General features: G+C 39.7%; 2 protein-coding genes across 3 annotated transcripts in view; one reads left to right on the top strand and one right to left on the bottom strand.

Annotated features, from left to right (window-relative positions):
* The window catches only part of LOC141388782 (uncharacterized), a 186141-nt gene that overhangs the window by 112737 nt on the left and 48829 nt on the right, over positions 1-24575 (top strand). The gene's annotated exons all lie outside the window — the stretch shown is intronic.
* Positions 743-24445, bottom strand: LOC141388778 (uncharacterized). Of its 2 annotated transcripts, none has more exons than XM_073959063.1 (2): positions 24072-24445; positions 743-20323 (listed from the first exon to the last, which is right to left on the bottom strand). In XM_073959063.1, the coding sequence occupies exon 2, from the start codon at positions 20267-20269 to the stop codon at positions 12830-12832; it is 7440 nt and encodes a 2479-aa protein (XP_073815164.1). In that variant the 5' UTR covers positions 20270-20323; positions 24072-24445; the 3' UTR covers positions 743-12829. The 2 variants fall into 2 exon arrangements, with proteins under 2 accessions (XP_073815164.1, XP_073815165.1); XM_073959064.1 differs by having other exon boundaries at positions 743-20312; positions 24072-24426.

The following is a 24575-nucleotide window of genomic DNA, read 5'->3' on the forward strand; positions in this document are numbered from 1 at the left end:
CGCAAGCGGGTCACGACAGATGAGAATAACGAGAACATATGTTGCTGTTGCAGTCACGTTAACGTATATGGGTGATCTTGGCTGTTTAAGAGCTGCCACTTCATCCAGAAAAAATAACGGTTTGTGGATCAGTGGAATCGTCGTAACGGTCCGGTTAGGACTTCATCACCAATGGCGACCGTTATTTCACCATGATAACCGACTATTTTATTTCTGAAATTGAAGCTCGGCGACATTTGGTTTCAACAAAACTGCGCCACTTCCACACATCGCATCAATCGATGGATTTTTTGAAAGAACACTTCGGTGAGCACGTTTTGGACCAGTCGATTGGCCACCAATATCGTCTCATATCACTCCGTTAGACTTTTTCCTGTGAGAATATGTAAAGTCAAAATTGTATGCGGATAAAGCCGCTTCGATTCCGGTCTTTGGGGAAAACATCAGACGTGCCATTCGCCAATTACCAGTCGAAAAGCTTGAACGAGTCATTGAAAATTGGACTCAGCGGATTGGCCTCGGCCAATATTTGTTAGACATAATCTGAAAAAAATAAATGTCATCGAATGTTCTTTCAAATGATAATAAACATTCCCCATTCAATTTAATTTTTTCTGTGTTTTTATTTCTTTAAAGAAAGTAGGAACCTCTAAATGGATCACCCTTTATAATTTAATCATATTTTAATATGCACTTACTTACTTACTACTTACTTAAAATTTCTCATAATTAAACACATCTATTGTAGCGATTACATTTATTTCCATTTATTTAATGGTTCAAATCGAAATATTCTTATTAAAGGCATTATGCATTTTATAAATTATGAATAAATAAATTAATAAATTACGGACGTTGACACTTTGTATTCGTTTAATAGTTTGAAACATAAAATCCTATTCCGATGACACTAATACATATTATAAGTTACAAATTTTCATGTAGGATCTCATCCCCTGTGTCATAATGCAAGAATCGATCTTATGCTTTAAAAAGGTCAAGGGAATTTATGCAATAGTATTTCTTAAGCATAATTATAACAATAACAATAAATATAAGTCTATTAATATGGTAATAATATCATTAAAAGCTCGCAGCAAAGTATCCATAATTTTCATTCTTACAGTTCAACAAAGTTGAAACAAATGGAATTTGTATCCACACCAAAAGTGCAGAAGGAGTGTAATGAATAAATGCTAACATGGAATTATACATTTGGTTTTTTTGTTCTACTTAAACTACTAGCAGCAGGAAAACCATGTTGAACTGTAAAATTTATCTTTTTTTCTCTTTCTAACAATACCAAATAATTACAAAAAAAATAATAAATATAAAAATAGATAAATATGAGATCTATGATATATGTATGTAAATATTTTTGTTGCAATATGTATTAACTTTAATCTCAGACTATAATAATTCAGAACTAAGAACATTTATGTGGGATCCATAAATGTAATAAGTATTAACCTTCGAATGAATTTTTGTATTTGAACAAATTCGTTCATATTGATCAGATCATGTCATTTTATGTAACATTTTAACTAAGTCCACTCTTTTATCAAATCGTTTCATACATTTAGGTTTTTTATATAGGGTTCGGAATTTAAAACTACATCTAAAAACTTCAGTTTTGTTGTAACGTTTCTTATCTAGTTTAGAATGTTATACATTTGTAATTTTATGCGGAGGCGTAGGATTTTTTGATATATTAGCAAATCAGGATATAGTCGATGGAGCATCTGATTGGACGCTGTCCGCCACCACAATCCTAGATACAGTCTTGGGGACAGGCTTCCCCACATAGGAATTATATAGATGAAGACAACACATACGGTTCGTATTAGAAGATTTAAATTTTCCATAGTCAAAAAGTTGTAAACGTCATATAACTGTATAAAAGGTATAAAATTGTCGGGAAAAGGTAAGACAGGAAAAAGTATGAAGTCATAAAGGCATTAAACGAATGACTCTACGCACAGACAAGCAAATTTTCTTTGTAAAAAGCCTCTATGTGGCCTCTTTGGAAGGTGCTTTCCTCCAAAATGTTGCAGGCCTTTCGAATGGTAGGTCCTTATCATTCAATACTGTAGATCATCCATCTCGTATAGGGAGGTTCCTATCTGTCTGGCAACTCTACACTTAACAAAATTTTGACATCATTTGGAATATGTAGACCTGGGGCTGGATTCTTTTTATACCCTCAGCCTTTAGGCTATGAAGGGTATATACACTTTCATACGGGCAAAATGTGCCTCATCGAAATAATGGTTTTAGACCCCAAGTATGTTTGGACGAAATGTGTTTCAGACAATTTGGAGTCGATTGAGCAATGTCCGTCCGTCTGTCTGTCTGTCTGTCTGGCTGGCTGGAGCGCACGATAACTCTCGAAGGGATGAACCGATTCGGTTCAAATTTTGGCTTTCGTAATATTTTGTCCAAACTTAGTTTAAGTTCGAAGATGAGCTATATCGGTCCACTCCTTCCGGTACCTCCCCCACAAAAGTTCGAAAATGTTCGGAAAATTTGTACGCACGATAACTCTTGAAGGGTGTAACCGATTTGGTCCATACTTTGCCCATCGTGGAGCGTGTACCAGACTTAGATCAGGTTTTAATATGGACTCAATCGGTCCACTCCGTCGTGTACCTCCCACACAAAATTTTGGAAAAGTTCAGTTTAGGAACATCTCTCGAATCGCTTTGATTTTTGCTTTAGCAACTTGTATTCGCTGCCCTCCATACGACGGTATAAGTTTCATCAGGGGCAAGTCCATACTTCCTGAGAAAATAGCCTGAAAGTTGCAAAAAACCCCTATGACACCGTGTGAGGAGGTTGGAGAGCAAAATAACTCTCGAACAGGTCTGCCGATTCGGTCCAAAGTTTGGCCTTAGTAATATTTTGTCCAAACATAGTTTAAGTTCGAAGATAAGCCATATCGGTCCACTCCTTCAGGTACCTCCCCCACAAAAGTTCAAAAATGTTCGGAAAAATTGTGCGTACGATAACTCTTGAACAGAGTGGCCGAATTGGTCCATACTTTACACATCCTAATATATCTACCAGATATAGATCAGGTTCAAATATGGACTATATTTGTCCACTCCATCCGGTACCTCCCACTCAAAATTTCGGATACATGTTCACATTAAGACCTGCTTTCGAATCACTTTGATTTTTGTTGAAGCAACTTGCATTGCTGCCTCAATTGCGATGGTAAAAGTTGTTTCAGGGGCAAGTTCATACTTCTTGAGCAAACATCCCTGAAGTTCTAAAAAACCCCTATGGTACCATATGTAGTGGCTGGAGATCCATTCTTTTTAGTATCTCCTCCGCAAAACTTTTGATATTAAATCCTAATCAACATTTTTGTCAGTTCAAACGCCCAAAATTTTTAAAACTCCCTAAATACATGCGTTTTTTGGAAAAAAATTGTTTCAATATACACAGGCTGAGGGTATATCTCTGTCGGCAAAGCCGACTGATAATTTTTTACTTGTTCTATGAAAATTTGAAATGAAAAATATTTCCTTTATAATGAAAAAAATATATAAAGGAAATATTTTTCATTTCAAAGATCAAAGATCAAGAATCCAGGCCCTGTTTTGAGCATTTTTTTTAAAAGTGGCTTCTGGAACTTTTCTCCTCCTTTTAATATTGTTTGGATTTTAAGTTTTCTTTGCATCTAACCCCATTTCATCTAGAGTACTTTTGATAATGCCAGCTACATCGAAGACACAGGGCATAACACCCAGGTCCAACAGTAGAACCCATTAGGAGGTCTGGAGGAAATCCGCTAAAGGGGTATTCATAGCATCTGAGGATACCCAACAACAAACGACTACAATCAGACAATTACTTCATTTCCAAAACAATAGACCGATTTTCATGTTAAGTGGGGTACAATCGATCAGTTTTGACTGTGAGTTTTGATCAAATAATCGGTTGCTTACCATGTGGCCTTTCATTTTTGTCAGTCATCAGGCAACCACAAAATATTTTGTGGTTGCTGGACAGTGTGGCATTTATTGATATTTCCGAAAAATCGACAGTCAAAACTGATCGTGTGTACCCTTAAGTCGAAGGTCACACTAGAGAGTTTCATTGAAACAATTTCATGAAAGCAAGGGTTCCTAGGTCGAGTTTCACAGTAGAGTGATATCATAAAGTTGCTGTAGTGGGGAACTCGGTCTATAAATACCTAAAAGTTTCAATGAAACCACTCTAGTATGACCTTCGACTAAGGACGATAAGTGACTTTCTCCGTAGTATTAACTACCGCCTTTTTGGCATTATTGAATTGTCAGCACTTACAAGCAACGACATAATCTTTATATTCACGATTTCCACCGGCCTCAAATGTGTCAGTCTGCTGAAGAAATCTTGGAAACCAAATTAATAACGCCACCAGAAGTGTTGTTGTGTGCTGATAGTGATCTTCGGGGCGAAGGTTTTGGGCCGATAACAAATGTGGTTTATGGGACTTAATGTTTGTTTTGCTCACTTAGGTGCATAATATATTTTCCACAATATTCCTTCCACTTCAAGAGTATAACGATGCAGTCTGAATGTCGTTCTCAGAAGCGGGCAGTTTGCAATGTAAAGCCGATGTGGTTTCTGCCCTGCTATGCTGAGAACATACTTGTCGTTGGGACAAGCGGCATTTTAAGATCAGGTTGGTGAAGGAGTTGTGCTGAGAATCGTTGATTGATAGTTGTGTGTAAATAAGCCTACGTAAGCCATATCTGTGGGAACAACTTATAGAGAAAAATACAAGAACACCTCTTCTGAGGATAAACATTTATGGGCCGATTCCGTACAGCGAGGCGAGTCATGTCGCGTCGTCTATCGTCTCTGCGACAAAATTTAAAAAATGCACTACGTACAGCGATAGAAAATAATCGTCGATAACAAGTTATTTTTATTTTTTTTTATTTTATTTTTATTCGTTAGTAAAAATGTACGGCGACAGCTAATTTGTTGTCGCCGGAAAATGAACATTTCGGCGACAAAATTTGACGACGTCAGGCGATATTGCCATACGTAATGGAAAAATTGCAACTGGCAACGCGACCCGACTCGCCTCACTGTACGGAATCGGCCCATTAGTCTCCAACTAGGAAATGGAAGTCAGCTAAATGGAAACAAGTTGACTCACTTTATCTACACAAATCTAAACCAAGAGCTAATCTGTGCGTTCCTTCCGTCCGATGTTCAGAAGACGTTGTCTGCTAAAAATGCAGACGAGCATGGCAATTGTTGCCACAAACATCCCACAAGGGACAAGAGAGACTTCTAGCATATCAATGAGTGGGACCTCCTTTTAGCCCCTTGAATTTAAATTAAAACTAACATTTCGCAAAGGTTCTTGTAGACTACTGTAGTAACGCTAAAATCTGACAAATTGACAATCATAATGAGAACGTTATAGAACGGAGGAGATAAAATCTCCTTCAACGCAGCTCAACCTGCTGTGCGTTGCCAGTTGAAACCTAGACCCAGTATTTGTTGCAGAGAGTGATGGCGCTCAACTGCAACAACATGAATTCACTTCTATCAATAACAGAGGTCGGAGTTGCGGCACTGAAGAAATTGGAAAACATATTAATCTTTGTCGGAAGCGAAACCAGAGCCAAATTCCAAAGCATAATAGAACCTAATTTCTCTGAACTTGTTATACTAACTCCAGCGAATTGCATCATGGTTTCCTGATAATCAAAAGCAAAGTCAAACGACGAGATGATTGGGACAGCCTGAGGTTTATCCCGACACAACAATCATAATAAAACCAGATCCCAAAATGACGTGTCGCATATAAAAAAATACATGGTAATGGCGCAAATCGTCTAAATCGACACAACAATATTTGGGCACCTTCACTGTCTACACTAAAACAACGGTGATTTGAAGGTCTGGGACACCTGTTTCTTTACGGAGGTGGAACAAACTTCTGATATTTCTCAATTTATCTGGCAGCATAAATTCAGCAATATATCATAACGAAAAAAACTACTATTCAATTAAAAAAAAAAAAAAACTTATATTTAATGTACTAATTGGGGCTATAATGGATGTATAGCCACCATGTAAACAAGTTCAGTTTGTCGAGTTTTTGAGTTTGGACACGAAATAATGAGAAATGTTGAGTTTATAGTAACTATCGTCTCTTTCTCTTATATTACTTTTGTGTAAAAAATTTTGTGTGGAAAAAATCCCAATATGACGACTATTAAGTCCTGTTCATAAGAAGGAAGGCGATGTGGTATATACCAACTACAGAGGCATAAGTCTCCTTCCCATCGCATATAAAGTGCTGCCGAGCGTATTGTGTGAGCGGCTAAAACTAATGAATGACAAACTATAAATCGGATACCAATTCGGATTTTGACCTGACAACAACAAATGAAAAACAAATCGACTAGATACGATTATGCAGACTGACATTAATTAGTACAAGATCAGAGTTTAAAATTGGAAAGAACATCTCCGAGCCTTTTCAAACCTTTTCAGACAAGGCGGCAGTCTATTATGTTGTCTACTTGGAAATAAAAAATATCACAATATATTTAAGGTATTCAATATAGATATCTCCGTTACTGGCTTATGTAGATGACATCACCTCGAATCGCCGCGCTTTCATCAATCATGGTAAAGTTAATAAGTCTGGTTTCAGAGAGTTCTCCAATCACCGCTTCAGAGAACTGCCTACCTTTTTGATGTTCGTGTAGAAGAAAGGACATACTGGCACATCACCATTGCAGCAGTCGCTCGCTATATACCTGCTGGTCGAATAGCCGAAGTGAGATCAAAATATCCCAACAGAGGCAGTGGGATTAGCAAATGAGCGAGATGAGTTTCACGAGCCAGTCCATCGCATGCCATGAGACTGGCTCAGTGACCACAGAGTTAGGGAGCCAACACTGGAAGTTAATAGGTTGGTCGGTGAGCACAAGCGGAACAAGTGACTAGATCATCTGAAAAGTTGCATGACTGGAACTGGGTAACGCTTAAATCTCTCCCGAAAGATAGGAAGAGTTGCACATGTTATTTCAATCAACAGTTTTTCGAGCACCCTGGGAGTGACAGGGCGAAGAGTGGAGTATACGTCGCATTAGATCTCTTTCTGGTGAACTATCACAATTTACAATGGATGATGTTGCGAATGCCATCAGGAACACTAAATCATCCAAAGCGTGGGGTCCTGATAGAATTTACATGGTATTGCTGAAACAGTTGGATGAGCCAGGAGTCGAGTACCTCACTGAAGTTTTCAACCTGTCGCTAACCACCCACATCGGTCCCGAAGTCTAGAAAATGGGTAGGGTGCTACTGATGCCAACAAAGGTGAATCGTATAGACGATTTCGCTTTTGTCGCCCGTAGCAAAGACCTTTGAGGCTTTATTCCTCCCCAACGTCAGATATCCAGTGGCGGATCAACAGCATGGGGTCTGTACGCAGCACAGCACGATAACAGCGCTGCACGCCATCTCCACACATATTAGCCGAAGACTCTACGAGAACAAGCCGTGGGATAGGGCAGTGTTGTAATGTTTAGAACAGTGCTGTAAAGCACTCCACGCTGTTTGAGGACAATGAGCAGATTACCCTCCGGCCAAGTTTGAAACGTTGGATAATCAATTATATGTATGTATGGACGCCAGTCGTACATGGAAACCAGGAACAACATGTCCAAGTCCCTTATAGTGAAACAGGGAGTTCTCAAAGGAAGTGTTTAAGGAGAGGTAGAGTCCTGTATACCACCCCCTCCAGACGTATGCGGATGTTTGTACGACCTTGGTGTCGGGTGCCTTCCATGATGTGATTTGTAAAAGTCTGAACTCCTATTTGAGGGATCTTACCACCTTTTCGAGTGAGGAATATAAAATATACGCGACAAAATTCCCGCTATTCTATTCACCACATGGACTGCGGAGATGAGCACTAAGCTGAATGTCATGGTAGTTAGTAGCATAATTCCGACCACTAACTACACCAAGATTTTAGGGGTCACATTCGAAAGCATGTCGTCGTACTCGCATGCCACAGCTATCTGCAACAAGCTGAGATGTAGGAACAAGGTCTTCAAGTCCCCAGCCGGCAGCACTTGGGGCTCAGATAAAGAAATCTTGTTGAAAAAATATTTATAACGCGATAGGTCGGCCTGTTGTAAGCTATGTCGCGCCAGTGTTGTTCGCGAATATATTGCCATGTAAAAATATTCAAACCTGTTAAGAACACCGCTCTGAGAACTACAATAAGGTGCCTCCTAATGTAATCAGTGGGCAATTTGCATGAGGACACGAATAATCTTCCAGTACAGCAACACAATGAGATGCTCTCGTTGCAGTACATATGCTAAGGTAGTTGGAAACTAAAATTTTAAAGACTTTATTTACCTCGGAACCGCACCATGAATAAAACAAATGACACGCGTTTTGAAATAAAGCGAAAAATAATCTTAGCCAACAGACAGCCCTTTTGGTCTTTGAACGCATTTTAAAAACAAAAGCACCTCTCGCCAAATAAAATGTACACTTTACAAACCTAATACTGACCGTGTGTATGGATCTGAGAGAAAAATTCTTCGCACTATATATGGTCCAATCTGTGTTAACGGCAAATATCGGCGAAGAACTTCCCAATATAGCACACTGCAGCAGCCTACTGACATATACCAACTCCACTGTACATGACTGTTATATTTATCGAGACCCACATTGGGCGCCATAAATGTAACAGTATATATGGATCTAAGCATGGGTACTTGCAGACGAGGCAATACTTGGCGTATTGAGAGAAGAATTCTTCGCACAATATATGGCCAACTTGCGTTAACGGCGACGAATATCGGCGAAGTAAAATGCAAAATGTTAATTTATCTTCAAACAAAAATTAAATAGTCAAGTGGACAAAAGACCTAACCCATACGCCGGGCTAAGTAACAGACTACTAACCCGCACCAACTCCACTGTACATTACTGTTACATTTATCGAGACCCACGTCGGGCGCCATTAATGTAACAGTCAAGTGGACAAAAGAACTCACCAATCCGGCGAGCTATGCCGCAGCCTACCAACCTGCATCAAGTCCACTGTACATTAGGGTTATGACTTTTTTACAACCTCGTATCTCTGTATCATATTTTGTTTTTCACTAAAGAAAATACATATATTCTTAGTTCGGCTTATGAAACAAATGTCCCGTCTGTATAGTATATAGAGCCATCTAAGTATATGAGATACTAAACATTCGAACTACAAAAATGCATTTCAGGAGCTTTAAATTCCTCAGAAATATATAAAACCTGAATGAAGACTTTCAGTTGCCAATGCGAATCTCATTAAAGTGTCGTGCTTTAGATAGATAGCGATAGAATTCAAGTGTCAAATCTCTATTGCTTCAAAAAGCCTAGGATTTCATTTTCATTTTGTTATTAGCATAAATTTGGGTGACAGATACCAAGCAACAGTCGTGACCGGAAAGCAGAATATCTTTGGCCCAACAGTCGGGAAATTCAGTCTCCACAGTGAAAAATCTGACAATGGAATGAGGCTGATAGAAATCGCAGCAGCAAAAAAAACATAGTAGTTAGCGGTACCAGATTTAAGTATCTCGATATTCATAAACATAGCAAACATAGACTCGGACCATCACCTTGTTGCAGCAAAGGTACGTACCAGAAATAATGTACGAACAGACACAACACGAAAGTTGCACATCGGTAATCTGCAATCACAACATAGCCACAGCATAGTTCACTCAACTGGCCCAAATGTTTAATCAAAGCACTCCTCGTCAGCACAATGGCAAAATATTGCCCACTCCATGCAAACAGCTGCAAAGTCCATACTTGGATATCAGAGACCTCCACCAAGGAACCCATCGTATGACCAGGAGTGTCGTGCTGCTACCGAATAGAAAAATGTGGCATATAGGGCTATTTTACAATCAGTGGCAACGCGTAGCGCACGAGGATGGTATACGGAGAAAAGCAGTGTGAATAAACGTTTTTTCCGCAGAAAAAAGAGAGGGAAATGGAAAAGCGAGAGTGTGAAAAAGAGAGTGATGTACAGAAGGTAGAATGAAGTAAGATAATTGTACCAAAGAGTGAAACATCAAACAGGTGGCTCTGGTGCAGGCATATCCTCCTGTAGAGACCAGCAAGGTAATTTGGTAACTGATACAGATAGTGTGCTCGGGATATGGAAAGAACAATTTTCCAAACTGTTGGTATACAATACTAACGAGGACGGCGAAGATACCACAGATCCAATCCCAGAAGATGGTATTGAATGTATACCGTCCGACCAAGATGAGGTAAAGACAGCAATAAGCCGGCTGAAGAATAATAAGGCAGCAGGAGCAGCGGAGGCGACACGCTGTTAAGGTGTATGCATCAGCTAGTTAGTATCATCTGGCAGGAAGAACGCGTACCCGACGATTGGAACGTGAGCATCCTATGTCCAGTCCACTAGAAGGGAGATAAGACTGTGTGCTCCAATTACAGGAGCATAAGTCTGCTCCCTATTGCATATAAGATAGTATTTGGCATATTGTGTGAGCGACTAAAGCCTATGGTCAATGAAATAATTGGACCCTATCAGTGCGGCTTTCGACCGGGCAAATCCACCATTTACATTGAGACAAATCCTGGAAAAGACCCAAGAAATGCAGATCGACACCTTCCATCCTTTTGTCGATTATAAAGCAGCATTCGACAGCCCTATACGTTTAAAGGTGTTTCAAACCATGAGGGATTTTGGTGTCCCCGCAAAGCTCATTAGACTTTGTAAGATGACATTAACTGATACCAAAAGTGGTTTCAGAGAAGGATCTGATCTGATTTGTTTCCTTCAACGTCATGTTGGAAAAGGTCATCCTAGATGCGAAGGTCAAAAGAAGTGGAACAATATACACAAACAGCCATATGTTACTTGCTTATGCCAACGACATTGACATCATGGGTCGATCGGTAAAGAAAGTAACTGACACCTTTGCAAAAGTCGAAAGGGAATCTGCTAAAGTTTGTCTGGCAGTAAACGGCGATAAAACCAAGTTAGTGGTATCGACGTGTAATACGTCCACGGATCTCGCACCAACTGTGAATGTTGGTACCTACAATTTTGAGGTAGTAAAAGACTTCGTCTACCTCGGCACCGTCATAAGCACAACAAGAGCTGTGAAATAAGAAGAATAGTGTTGACCAACAGATGCTACATTGGCCAATGTAAGCAGTTTAAGAATAAAGCCATAACTCATCAAAAAAGCAACACTTTACAAAACACTGATACTGCCTGCGTTTATTCGAAGCATGGATACTTGCGCAAGCAGATAAGGCAGTGCTTGGTGTGTTCCAGAGAAAAATTCTTCGAAAGATCTAAGCGTCAATCTGCGTTGACGGCGAATATCGACGTCGCACAATGGTTCAGAAACGTTTTTTCCTGGTCAAAACTCTGTAACTTTTGAACGGATAGAGATATTTTCATAAATCTTTTTTGTTCGACAGATAACATAATCAGCTTTCCGATGCTTTCGGTGTAGTAGTTGCAGAGGGATTCAAGGTCAAAGTTAAAAATTTGAGTTTTTTTCAGATTTTATATCATAATATGAGTATTTTCGAGTTTTTCATGTGTTCTAACTATTTAGAAAATGTCAAAAAACCAATAAAAAGCCATAAAAATATCAATTACAAAACGACATCAGTATAGTTAAACGAATCCAGATACAACGATTGTATTGGCTAGGCCATGATGAACCCGCCAAACAGGCGTATAAATACGGGCTGCTTGGCGGCTCACGCAGAACTGGAAGGCCAAGGCTTCGATTGATCGAACAAGTGAAATACGATATCAGAATGCGCCATATCCCAGACTGGGAAAATACCGCAACAAACATATAGGATTGGAGATATTTTCTTAGTTCGGCTTATGGAACAAAAGTTCTGTAAAACACCAGCTAAGTAAGCATAAATTAAGTCGGATCTGAAAGCTTTTTAAATATCTTTGCGGCACACTACCTGCAACCAGATATTGCTTAAACGATGGCAAAGCTTAGTCTCTCAATTGGAATATTGCAGTTACACTATAACAATAACTTAAGTATATGTGTAAGTTTCGAAGCATTGCCAGAGAAGCCACTCTACAGCCGATATGTCTGTGGGTTCGAATCTTCGGCTTTCCTTTTTCACTTGCAAAAAATCTTCAATCATTCAACTCAACTCCAACGAGAAATTAATAAAAAATTAATATTAAAATGATCTTCCACCTAACAGGAAAAATTTTCAAATGAAAACTTATCAAAACTGTTCACATTTCGATTTCTCTCCCCATATGTTTATGTTCGCATGAAGAATCTAAGCATGATGTAATTCCTGCACTGAACTAAGAATAATACAACAACGATGATCTTATTAAGCTATTTATGAAATCTTGATCGTATATCGTAATATTTTTTTAATGTTTACCTTCTTCATAGGTGTGTTCAGGTTAGATGGAAGTATGAAGGATTTTGTTTTTCAAACATACATACACACATATATGTGTGTAATGTAATTTCGTTTTATAGGTAATTAAATCCAAACAAGACTTAATGGGATGTACATATTTACCATTCAATATATTCGATAACTTTTTTGGCTGCCTTGGGTATCTGATTTTATCAGTGTCATAGGCAACTACTTCACTCTGACTTGAGTCCGGCGTTGTTCCTTTTTAAAAGGCGCACCGCACCACACAGCAAAGTTACATTTGATTTCGATTCCAATTGCCTTTCCAGCAAAAGAAGGGCAAACCACATACATCCGCATTAACATCTTGTTTAAGCCGATCCTAGTCTTGACCAAATGTCATGGATTGGGGATAAACATTGGCGCTGGTGTTGGTGACTGGGCCAATGGTTTGTTGTTTTCCCATTTGTGGCTGGGGCTGTTGTTGAATTCCTGATCCAGTCATGTTTGTAACAATTGTATATTGTGAAGGTAAATTTTGCTGTTTCAATTGTTGTGCCTGTTGTTGTTGTTGCTGCTGCTGCTGTTGCATTGCCAGTTGTGGATTAAGCATTAATGCATATCCTGACATAGCCGCTGTTGTTTGAACATTTGTGTTAAACATTGAATGTTGCTGTTGGAAATGAGGATAACCATGATTTGAGGCCGCTCCTGCCCCAAATGGTGGCGGCATAAAACCACTGGTTAAATTTATATAACCCTGTTGATTAATGGTTGTCGGTTGTATATAAAGCATCGGTTGTTGAGTGTGCACCATATCGACGGAAGATTGCCGCATAGCTTTATGGAATTTCTCATATTCCACATAATGTTTTAAGCGTAGCTCATCCTCTTCGATCAATTGGCGTTGACGTAGCAATAGTAGACGTTGATGTTGTGTAGCTCCCAGCCGGGTACTACACAACTGGCTGACCAATGTATCCAAATTGTGTTTAATATCCGATTGAATAACGGTTGGTAACAGATTTGGATGTGTAGCTGCCACAGACATTGGTTCTTCTTGAGCCAATGATAAGCGGCCAGTAGCCTCGACTAGATCTTGTGGTATATAGGGATAGGGGTGAAGAGCTGTGGGTTGTTGCTGAATGGGTGTAACAAATGGCAAAGGTATTTGCGATGGCTGGGCCAACTGTTGCTGTTGAGCGATTTGCTGCTGTTGTTGTTGCTGGGGATTTGTTTGTCCCCCAACTGCGGCTGCCTGTGCCACTGCAGTTTGTTGGCCAACAACATTTGCCATTGTCTGATTGAATAGCTGTTGCTGCTGCTGTTGTTGTTGTTGCAATTGTTGCTGTTGCATTTGCAAATCCGCTTGTATGGCATTGGTTCGCTGTATTTGTTGTTGAATTTGTTGATGCAGTTGTTGTTGTAGTTGAGCAGCTGGTTCCATGTTATAAATTGGAGCTGCAACACTGGGAGCCTGTAATGGCAAGACTACAGCTGCAGCCGCAGCCGTGGCTGGTTTTTGCAGTACTGTCGTGGAACCCAAAGGCTGATAGTTAATCGATGAGGGTGACAATAGCTCTGTGGGCGTGTTATAGCTGTTATTTGCTGTACTATTGGCCGCCTGCAAATCAATTGTTGGCCTTAATATGGCCACGGTAACTGGCACCACAAACGGCTGTTCTTGGGTTGGGGTAATATCCTGTTGTTCTTGTATTACTTGTTGTTGTAGCTGTTCGGCTGCTGCCTGCTGTTCTTGAACACGACTTACACAAAAACGCGATACCCTACGGGCATTCAATTCCTGCTCCGTTCTCTGCTGTTCATTGAAAACCTCATCGGTCATTTCCACATTCCTCAAGGCAGCCAATTTTTTCTCCAAATCTGCTATGCTAGTTTGGCTGAGGCCACCCATACGCTGCTGAGCAGTGGTATTTGTGGTTATGGTTGAGTCCACACTGCCACCGGATAAGGTTGGCAATTGTGGCATTTCTAAACTGTTTTGTTTGGAAAGTTTTTGATGTAGGTCCATATGTTCGAAAATATTAACAATGGGTTCTCCGCCAACACCAGTGGTGTTCTGTAAGGGGAATTCTGAAAACTGTTGTTGTTGTGTCAAGAGTTGGGGTTGTTGCTGTGGCTGGAGCTGCTGTTGCAATAGTGGCATTGTATTTTGTATTTCATTGCAACCACTGTTATCCAAAGAAGTGCGCCTCGAATTGAAGGTAGAGGAGCTACGTGTTGAGCTCAAGGGCCCTGTGGGTGTGTCATCATCTCCCTGAACATGCAGCTGTTGTTGTGGAAGTGGTGTCAATTGTGTTGCTCCAGAGTGTTGTTGTTGTTGCGGTTGTTGTTGCTGATGATGTTCACTATTGATGGAAGCCACAATTGCCGAAGCAAAGGCCTGGGCATGGGTTATATTTTCCAACTCTATTTTTAGTTGTTCCAAGGAATGATTTGTATTGCCATTTGTGGCTGCCATTACCGCATTGCTTGCCTCCTCCCCCGAGGGTGTGACATAAAGTGGCACAGCTGTTGTGGAGTTAGCACCGCCTGCCTTAGAACCATTGTGTTCTGCAGTTTGTATTGTATTTTTGTACTCCCCTGCCGAATTACTATCCTCTGTGTTGGTGCTGCTCGGCAAGACCACTGGATTAACAAAAAATCGTGATATTTTACGACCAGCCCTACTATTTTCTGGGGTATTGGAATTATTCGGAATGGACCCCCTAAAATCATAGGGTGGTGAAGAATTTTCAGTGGTACACTCATCACTGCTAATATTACCCAAATCTTCTTTTTTAATATCCTGCAGTGAATCCTTGATGATATTAACATTGGGATATTCATTTTGTAGGAAATCGACATATTGATTGCGGGGTGGAAATACTGAGTTGGGAGTGATGGTATTTTCTGGGGAATAATCCGAAGTAATTGTGGTATATTCTGAAGCGGTACTAGTTTTACGTGATGCCGAATCGGAATTATTGGCATTCTCTTGAAAACTGTTGGTTGAGGAATTGGCAACAGCATTCGTTAGGTTAGGTATTTGTTGGATAGATGAGTCGCCATATTGCTGTGTGGTGGTTTCTTGATTTTCCCCAATACCATTGGGAACTGTGTTAAGATTTGATTCCACCGAGTTGGTAACATTGAGGTCTGGTATACCAGCAGCAGTTCCATTGTTTGTAACCTCCGATAATGTGGTCTGCAGTTGCTGTCCAACCGACACTGGAGAATCCACCACAGAAGTTTCTTGAACAGGTTGTGAGGTTTGGATAGTTTGTGTTTGAAATATTTGTTGTTGTTGCTGCTGTTGAGCTGGTTGCTGAGAATCGTATGCAACATATTGTTGTTGGTTATTGGTGGCCATGGGAAATTGTCCCGCTGATGTCGTTGGAGCAGCCATTTGTAAGGCTTGTGTCTGCTGCTGTTGTGTCACATACTCCAATTGGACCTGTTGTTGTGGTGTCTGTTGTTGTCCACTAAAATCAATTTGGGTGGACAAAGTCTGCTGAACTGGTTGCTGTTGTTGTTGCGGAGCTTGACTTTGCTGATTTATATATTCCATTTGAGGGATCTGTGCGGCTGGGCTCTGATATTCCACATGAGGAAGTTGTGTTTGTTGTTGCTGTGATACTTGGCCTTGCTGCGAAATATATTCAACCTGGCTAACATGAGGTTGACTTTGCTGGCTGACATAATCCACCTGGCTAACCTGAGGTTGATTTTGCTGCGAAACATATTCCACCTGGCTAACCTGAGGTTGACTTTGCTGGCTAACATATTCCACCTGGCTAACCTGCGGTTGATTTTGCTGGCTAACATATTCCACCTGTGATTGCTGTTGTGGTGCTGATGATGTTTGTTGGCTAACATATTCCACTTGACTAATCTGTGTTTGCTGTGGTGCTTGGCTTTGTTGGGTAACATATGTCACTTGTGCAACCTGGGATTGTTGTGGTGTTGCTGAAGTTTGTTGGGTGGTGACATATTCCAGTTGGTGGGATTGTTGCAATGTTGGTGTTTGTTGGTTCACGTATTCCAACTGGGTGCTGCTGACCTGTGATTGTTGCTGTGGTCCTGGACTTTGCTGAATTACATATTCCATCTGCGTTGCCACCTGTGGTTGCTGTGAAATTTGGCTTTGTTGGGTTACGTATTCCACGGGCTTAACCTGTGGTTGCTGTGATGCTGTAGTCTGCTGGTTTAAATACTCCAACTGGGCAACCTGCGATTGTTGATGCTGTAAATTTGGGGTTTGTTGACCAACATATTCCGTTTGAGATGATGTTTGTTGAGTGGTTGCCATGTTTTGGGTTTGCTGGGTAATAAAATCGGGTTGGACTTGTTGCTGAAGGCCTTGTTGAGCCGGTGGTGTTTGTATGGCAACAAATTCCTGTTGAATTGCCTGCGTTTGTTGTTGCTGTGGAATAAAATCCATTTGTGTTTGAGAAATATAACCATTTTGCTGTGGCTGTTGTTGCTGTTCCGTTTGGGCAACATGATGTGTTGGTGTCTGCTGATTTGTTGCAACAAATTCTGGTTGTGCCATATGTTGGGTCTGAGCTGGTGGTGTTGTATGCTGGGCAACATATTGTTGCTGCTGCGGTGTAGCTTGATGATGGATTTGTTGTTGAATTGTTGGTGTTTGTTGAGCTACAAATTCCACCTGGGGTATAAATTCCACTTGAGATTGCTGAGCAACATATTCACGTGCATTTTGGTTTTGTTGTTGTTGAATTATTTGAGTCTGTTGTTGTTGGGATACAAAATCAGGTTGACTTTGATGGTTTTGTATGGGGGGAGTTTGTTGTTGGGGTACAAACTCGGGTTGGGTTTGTTGTGTTTGTATTGGCGGAGTTTGTTGTTGCTGTTGTTGAGGCACAAATTCCGGTTGGGTTTGTTGAGCTTGTATTGGGGGTGTTTGTTGTTGCTGTTGTTGAGGCACAAACTCGGGTTGTGTTTGCTGTGTCTGTGCGGGTGGTGTTGTTTGAGGGGCATATTCAATTGCAGACTGTTGTGGTTGTTGTTGCTGAATATAGTCTATTTGTGACTGCTGTTGCTGAAGAGAAGCCTGATGTTGTTGTGGCAAAAATTCCACTGGGGCTTGCTGTGGTGGTGTTTGCTGCTGGTGTTGTTGTTGTTGCGATATATAATCCATCTGCCCTTGAGGTTGTTGTTGTTGCAAAACCTGTGTACTTGTTTGACTCAAATATTCAATTTGATTTTGTGATTGTTGTTGGGCCATTTGTTGTTGTTGACCCACAAACTCCATTTGAGATGGTGGCTGTTGACTTTGTTGAGCGACCATTTCATGTTGAGTTGGGGCTGATACTTGTTGAGCAGTATATGCAATTTGTTGCTGTTGATGAACCTGTGCCTGCTGCTGCTGTTGAGCAAAAGTTTGTCCTGACTGGCTGGCAGGCTGCAATATGGCATTCAGAGAATTTGCCAAGGACATTTGACTAGAATTATAAAACTGTGTCTGAGTAGAGGGTAACGCATTTGTAGGTGACGTTATTTGATCATCTTGTGAACCTGAAGAAGATATAGGCGTCGATTGGAATTGTAAATATTGCTGAGGTCTTGCCTGATCATTAAGCGGCAATTGTGGCTGCTGATCGACTGGAATTTGTGAATTCCCTACTGCTTGGGATTGATTCAATTGCCTTTGACTAGCTTTAGTACCATCTTCATCCTCTTCCTCCCCGGAATCAGCTTCATCTTCTTCCTCTTCTTCTTCCACATTCTCCGGTAGCATTTCACGTTGTTTTTGTAAGGCAATTTTTTCCAAGCGTGATTTTTCATTTTGTAATTGATATTGAGTTTGACGCTGTACCCTTTCCTTCAGCAGCGAGAACACTTGTACCTTCAACAGGCGCACTATGGCACGGGCATCTTCTTCGGTAATGAGATTTTCCTGCATCATATCATCACAGACTCGTTCACAATCATCATTAACCACATCATATTCGAATTGTATGGCTTCATTTTCTTTGTGTTTGGAGGAACGTTTTTTCGGATCGAGAAAACGCAAACGAAATTCAATAACATTATTTGTGGGATTATCCAAAAAGGCCTCGGTAGATGTGGGTTCCACTCGTATGCCAATATCCTCTTCGAAGAATTCCGAATTCAATAAATCTTTGCATTTTGGACGATCTTCCTTCTTGAGCTCTATGCATTTCTCAATAATTTCCCTTACCTTGGGATCTTCAACTTTACTTAGAGCAGCCGGTTTAATGCCGGATATTACTTTCTTATAAATCTGGGCTGGACCCTTACACTCACTATAGGGATATTCCGATACCGCCATCTCCAACATGCACATGCCAAAGGCATACACATCGACAGATTCGTCATAATGCTCCTCATACATTTCGGGTGCCATAAATTCTGGTGTACCAATTACCGATTTGGCATGTGAACGATTCTTTAAGGTGGCTAGACCTAAATCGCCGATTTTCACGCTTCCCGTGGTACCGGTTATGAAAATATTATCGCACTTCAAGTCTCGATGTATAATGGGCAGAGGACGAGTATGCAAAAAATGTAAACCTTTGAGAATTTGGCGACACCACGATTTCAACACCTTGGGATTGATTTTCTTGAAACGTTTCAAATAGGATTTCAGAGTTCCCGATAACATTAACTCTGTAACCAAAACAATATTCTTCTTGCGGGCTACACTAAATTCCCAATAGGTATAGAAACGTACAATGTTGGGATGTTGTAACTTCTTTAGCATATCCGCCTCTTCACGGAAACGTTTCCTTTCACTTTTCTTTACTTGCTTATCCAGCAATTCACACCAAGCCACAGCGACACCTGTTTCAGTGTCCAAACCACGATAAACTGTTTTAAAACTGCCTCGTCCCACTTCTTTGTCATATTTAAAGAAACGACCACATGGAGACATGGCCACAGGTTCATCATCGTCATCCTTGGTCGAGATTGTAGTTGTGGTGGTTGTGGAAACTGGCACTGGAGTTGCAGGAGCACTTGATGATGTCGCAGTTGTTGTAATTTTTGGTATTTCTAAATTAGTTTTTTGTGAATCCGTTTGGGGACTTTCTGCATCTACCACAGATTCCGAAGGTTCTTCCGCTGACGTCGTAGAAGTGGCATCTGGTGTTTCTGTTTCCGTGGGTTCTTGATCCTTCTGTTCTTCTTGCTTTTCCGCTTCTTCCACTTCTTCCGATTTCGGCTGTTCCTGTTCGCGTTCCTGCTTTTCACGTTCTTGTCCTTTTTTACCATCTTCGACACGTGACAATTTCGAGGTACCTTTTGCCACGACACTACACTCAGCAACTTGTTCCTCCAGTTTCTCTTCAACCTTAAAACCTACACGTTTGGAATGTTTAACACCACGTGATGGCCGGGATGATTCCTTTTCCGGTGTACTAGGAGATTCCTTCAATTTCAATTCCACACCTTCGGGTCTAACAATGCGTGTTGGTGTTGGAGTCACGGGCCTTATTATCTCTATACCCGCTAAATCTGTATTACTGTTGCGAGTTGGTGTACGAAATTGTTCCTCCAAATGTTCAGCTTCACGTGATAACATCTCTATGTTATCATCGTAATCACGAGGAAATTCTGTTTCCAATTCCAAATAGTTGGTGGTGACATTACGTGCCGGTGTTTCCACACTTTTGCGTATGAAACGCATATTTGGATTATATTTCTGCATGGCCATGGAACTTTCACGACTATTGCTACGTTCGCCATATTTGCTGGAATATAATTTGGATGATTTACTAGATGATGATCTGGATCGTCCCTCAGTACTGGATTTTGAAGATTTTCTATCCTCCATGATGGGTAATGTTTTGTTTGTTTAGCCAAATACAACTAGAATTCTTTAAATTATCTAAATTAAAATTGAAATACAATTATGGTTTTATTAAAGTCTTGGAATGTATATACAAAAATCTTTTTAACAAAAAACCACCAACGAAAGTAACAGAAAGCAACGAAAAAGAGGAAAAGAGCAAAACAAAAGTGCTGGAATTATAATTAATAGGCGCCTCGTTCTTATTGCTTCTGCAATCATTTGATCATTCATCCGAAGATGAAATATTTTGTTGTGCAACCGACAATTGCAAAGTCATGAAATTTGTTTTTCTACAGAGTCCATTTTGATCAAAAGAAGTTAAGTAAACATTTAGAAGTAGCTTGCATTAAATTGCAGTGTGGCTTCGCTCCTAAAGGATTGGGTTTTTTGGCTTAACTGCCACCATTATACCAAATAAAAACAAAAATTTAATTGTGCTGTTTGTATATTTGAAATAGAAATAAAAGCATTGTAGGCATCAAAGATTAACATAAGTAACTAAAGATATGCATAAAAGAACCAAGGAAAACATAAATAAAAAAACAATAAAATTTTTTTAGCAAAGTCTTTATTAGAAAATAAAATAAAAAAACATAAAAAAATTATAATAAAAATAATTACACCAAACCAATAAAATAAATTACTATATATATAAATAATTTTAATTATAAAAAAAGTTTAATTACCGGGTTCTCTAAGACGATTCGAATTCAAATTTGTTTGAATTACTACCAAACTCCCGTTATAGTCGGAACTTTTTGATCCGACTATACAATCCCACGGCAGCGGGATCTTTCGCACCGGATTGACCCGAAACCACAGTGTTTCGGCCAGCGGCTGCCAACCCAGCATCAAACCTACGGTTCTATGTAGGTTTTTATGCTGCTACAACAACAACAACCCGTTATAGTAGACATTTTTTGATGAAAAAATGAAATGAATCAAATATTTTTCAAAATATAGAAGTTTGGTAGTAGTTCGAACGAATTTGAATTCGTATCGTCTTAGTGAAACAGGCCATAAGGCTTTGTCTATGCTCATGTTTTCACTCTCAAAACATTTTCTGTTTTAGTTCCAATGATCTGAAAATAGTTTATTGAAATTCTTATAAAGTCCAATCTGAAGGGTACAATGTTGCTCAACATACAATTATCATCTTCAAATCACGCTGACATTCTACTTCAACATCCTGGCCGTAGAAATGCAATCATAAACAAAGATTACAAATTTGGGGTTAGGACCAAAATTATTATTAGGCACTGTATTCACTGTATTATATCTAACATATACTTGGTGACCAGATATAGTTACAAGTTTCACTTCGGCGAATTAAAGACTTGTCATGCCTAATCGTGTAAACGAAACGAAACCTGTTGTTAGTAGCAACATGGCATGCGAAATATAACCACCAAACCCAAGGGGTTTCAATTTTTGAAAATCCAATTTGAACATAGTTTCAACTCAAAAGACCAAAAAATAACTGTTCAATCCCACGGCAGCGGTTTCTTTCGTACCGGATTGACACGAATCAGCGAATTAGGCCCAGAATCAAACCTATGCTTCTACATAGGGTTCTATGCTCCTACAACAACAACAACAAGAATAGCTACATACCTATCAACTAACCTGTGAAATACTGCCAGTTCCATGACGGCAGGTTTTGCGTTTCGCCCAGAACATGGCGTCCCAGTTTCGGCATCGAACAAAACCAGATATCCCGGTTGTGTTCAGTGTGACGACTGGTTGCATTTTAGAATTTAGTTCGGTAAATTACGTTTAATAATAACTGCTCATTACAGCGTTGTGATGGTCACAACCTACTAAATAACGTTCGCAACATTTGCTTCAGACTGTAGTGAGCCATACATGGGGTATTGGGAGTAGCAGTCAAGTATAAACTGTGCTAAACGTGTATAATACATATAATGAGTTGGTCATGAACTATGACAGACCGTCTTAGATAATAACCAGAGGCGTTCATTCCCACGACAGCAGGTTCTTTCGTACCGGCTGTCAATCCCGTATCAAACCTATGCTGCTACAATAACAACCAGAGGGGTATATTACTGGCTAAGCAGATTGATAGCTCTACGTTTTACACGATCAATGAGGACGCCACTACCAGAATTAGCGGGGAGTGTCACAGTTCGCCAGATATAGACAATTTCCACATAATTAACTGCATCAGCAGATTGTCCGAGCTGACACTGGAAGTAAACAGGTTATTCGGTGAGCGTAACAAGTGGTTAAAATCATCTGCAGATTTGCAACATTGGAGCAGGAATATGTAAATTGTGGGCAACGCTTAAGTCATACTCGAACCCTGGAAAGGAGGAAGAGTTAATCGAAGAGGTGCGCAAATTATTTTAATCGACAGTTCGAGTCGAGCACCCCTGGAGTGACAGGGCGAAAAGAAGACTAATGCCTCTCAATAGATCTCTTCCAGCCACAGTTTACAATGGATAATGTTGCGAATGCTATCATGAACGCTAACTCATCCAAAGCATTGGGCCCTAATCGAATCTTCATGGTAATGCTGAAATAGCTGGATACGCCGGAAGTACAATAGAACAGTGCTGGTGTCCTTCGTTTTTATCAAAAGCCTTTGATACTGTTGTTGTTGTAACAGTGTTTATTATTATGTTTGTATGTTCGTTCTTCTGTTCAATCTGGCTCTTGGTCAATATCCAGTTCCAGGAAAGTGGCTGTTTCGATGAGATGTAACCACAGATCCACTGGAGTTAGATGAGTAGGTTTGGCTGGGCAGTTGAAAAGGTGTTTTGTGTCGTGCGGGCCCATGCCTCATACTGGGCAGATGTCCTGCACGGCGTGGTCGATTTCCGCCTAATAAGAATTTAGGCGACTGCAATATCCCAAGCGTAGTTGAGCCAAAACTACTCTAGTCTGTTAGGCACTCCACGCTGTTTGAGGGCATTGAGCGGACTGCTGACATGCTCTCGTTGCAGTACTTGCTTGGGTGTAACCGGGAGAGCCATCCTAATAACAATATGGTGGTGGTGGCATATCAGGAGGGATTTGCATGATCTAGAAAGATAAGTCCAACGTTACAAGGAGCATCCCCAGATAAGCAAGCCTAAGCAGGTTTGAATAGCATTCACACAGATGCAGTCGCAGATGCCATAAATTATCTGTGAATATGGTCTTCGGAGTAAATCTCGCATCTATCGCAGCATAAGACCTTATGTATTACCGACAAACCAGAGTACCTTTGGCTCAACTACGATATACATACATAATATGTATGTAAGAATATATTATATTCATCTATTCGCCGATTTTCTTCTAAAATAGTTATGTTATGGATTCCGGAATTGAGGAATTGATATGTTACATGCTAATACCAACATCATAAATTATTAAGCAAATTTGTCAAAGGAGGTAGTATCCCATTTTAAGAATATTAGAAAGGTATCATAAATTGAAGAAAATAACATGAAAACGTGACAAGTAGTTGGTGGCTATTTTTAACTCCAAAGCAACTTGTATGTATTCACTACTGTCATTGTTAACACATTGCATTGCTTTATAAGAAGAATTGTGCATAATTTTATTATGCTTCCATGGCCATTTTCATTACAAAGCGCATCAAAAAAAGCTTTAAAACAATAACTTACAACAACAAAAAATACATATTTAATAAATAAAAAGTACATCAATACATAAATACCATAAATATACAATGTGAAGTGCAAAACAGGAAAATTTGAACATTTAAAACAAAAAATACATAATTTTTGATTTTTTCGGCATAAACAAGACTTACTATTTAAAATTGCTTATAATTATTTCACTATATACACAAGGTATCCAAAATAATCCACAGGATAATGATGAAGGATAGAAAGTAAATTTTTCCGAACGACCCGATGATGATTCAGAAAGGTGAAAATTGCAATAGCTTCATCAAAAGTACCTCCTCCAATATATAATTTGTATATCTATTAATAGCTAATCGTCTAATTACTTTATTGATTGATGCTTCGGTTTATTTGAAGTGGTTTATTGATTATTTAATTGTCTTTTATTTCTCTCAATTAAATTTTTTTCCAATAAATTGACAAATCCTTATTACCGAACTACTATATAAACAACCACCACAGAAAAAAACCACAAACGTCAAAGTTTTAACAAACTGTCAAATGTCATTTGAATACACTGAAAAAAACAATCATACAGACGAAAAACGTTACCAGCTGATAGGAATAACGGTATATTTACATCAAGCACGTTTTTTTAATAACGTATCTTTTTCCACTCCATATAGGTT

Source organism: Musca autumnalis, unplaced genomic scaffold, assembly GCF_047663935.1.
Source record: "Musca autumnalis isolate F117 unplaced genomic scaffold, ASM4766393v1 scaffold_1, whole genome shotgun sequence".
Taxonomy (NCBI): domain Eukaryota; kingdom Metazoa; phylum Arthropoda; class Insecta; order Diptera; family Muscidae; genus Musca; species Musca autumnalis.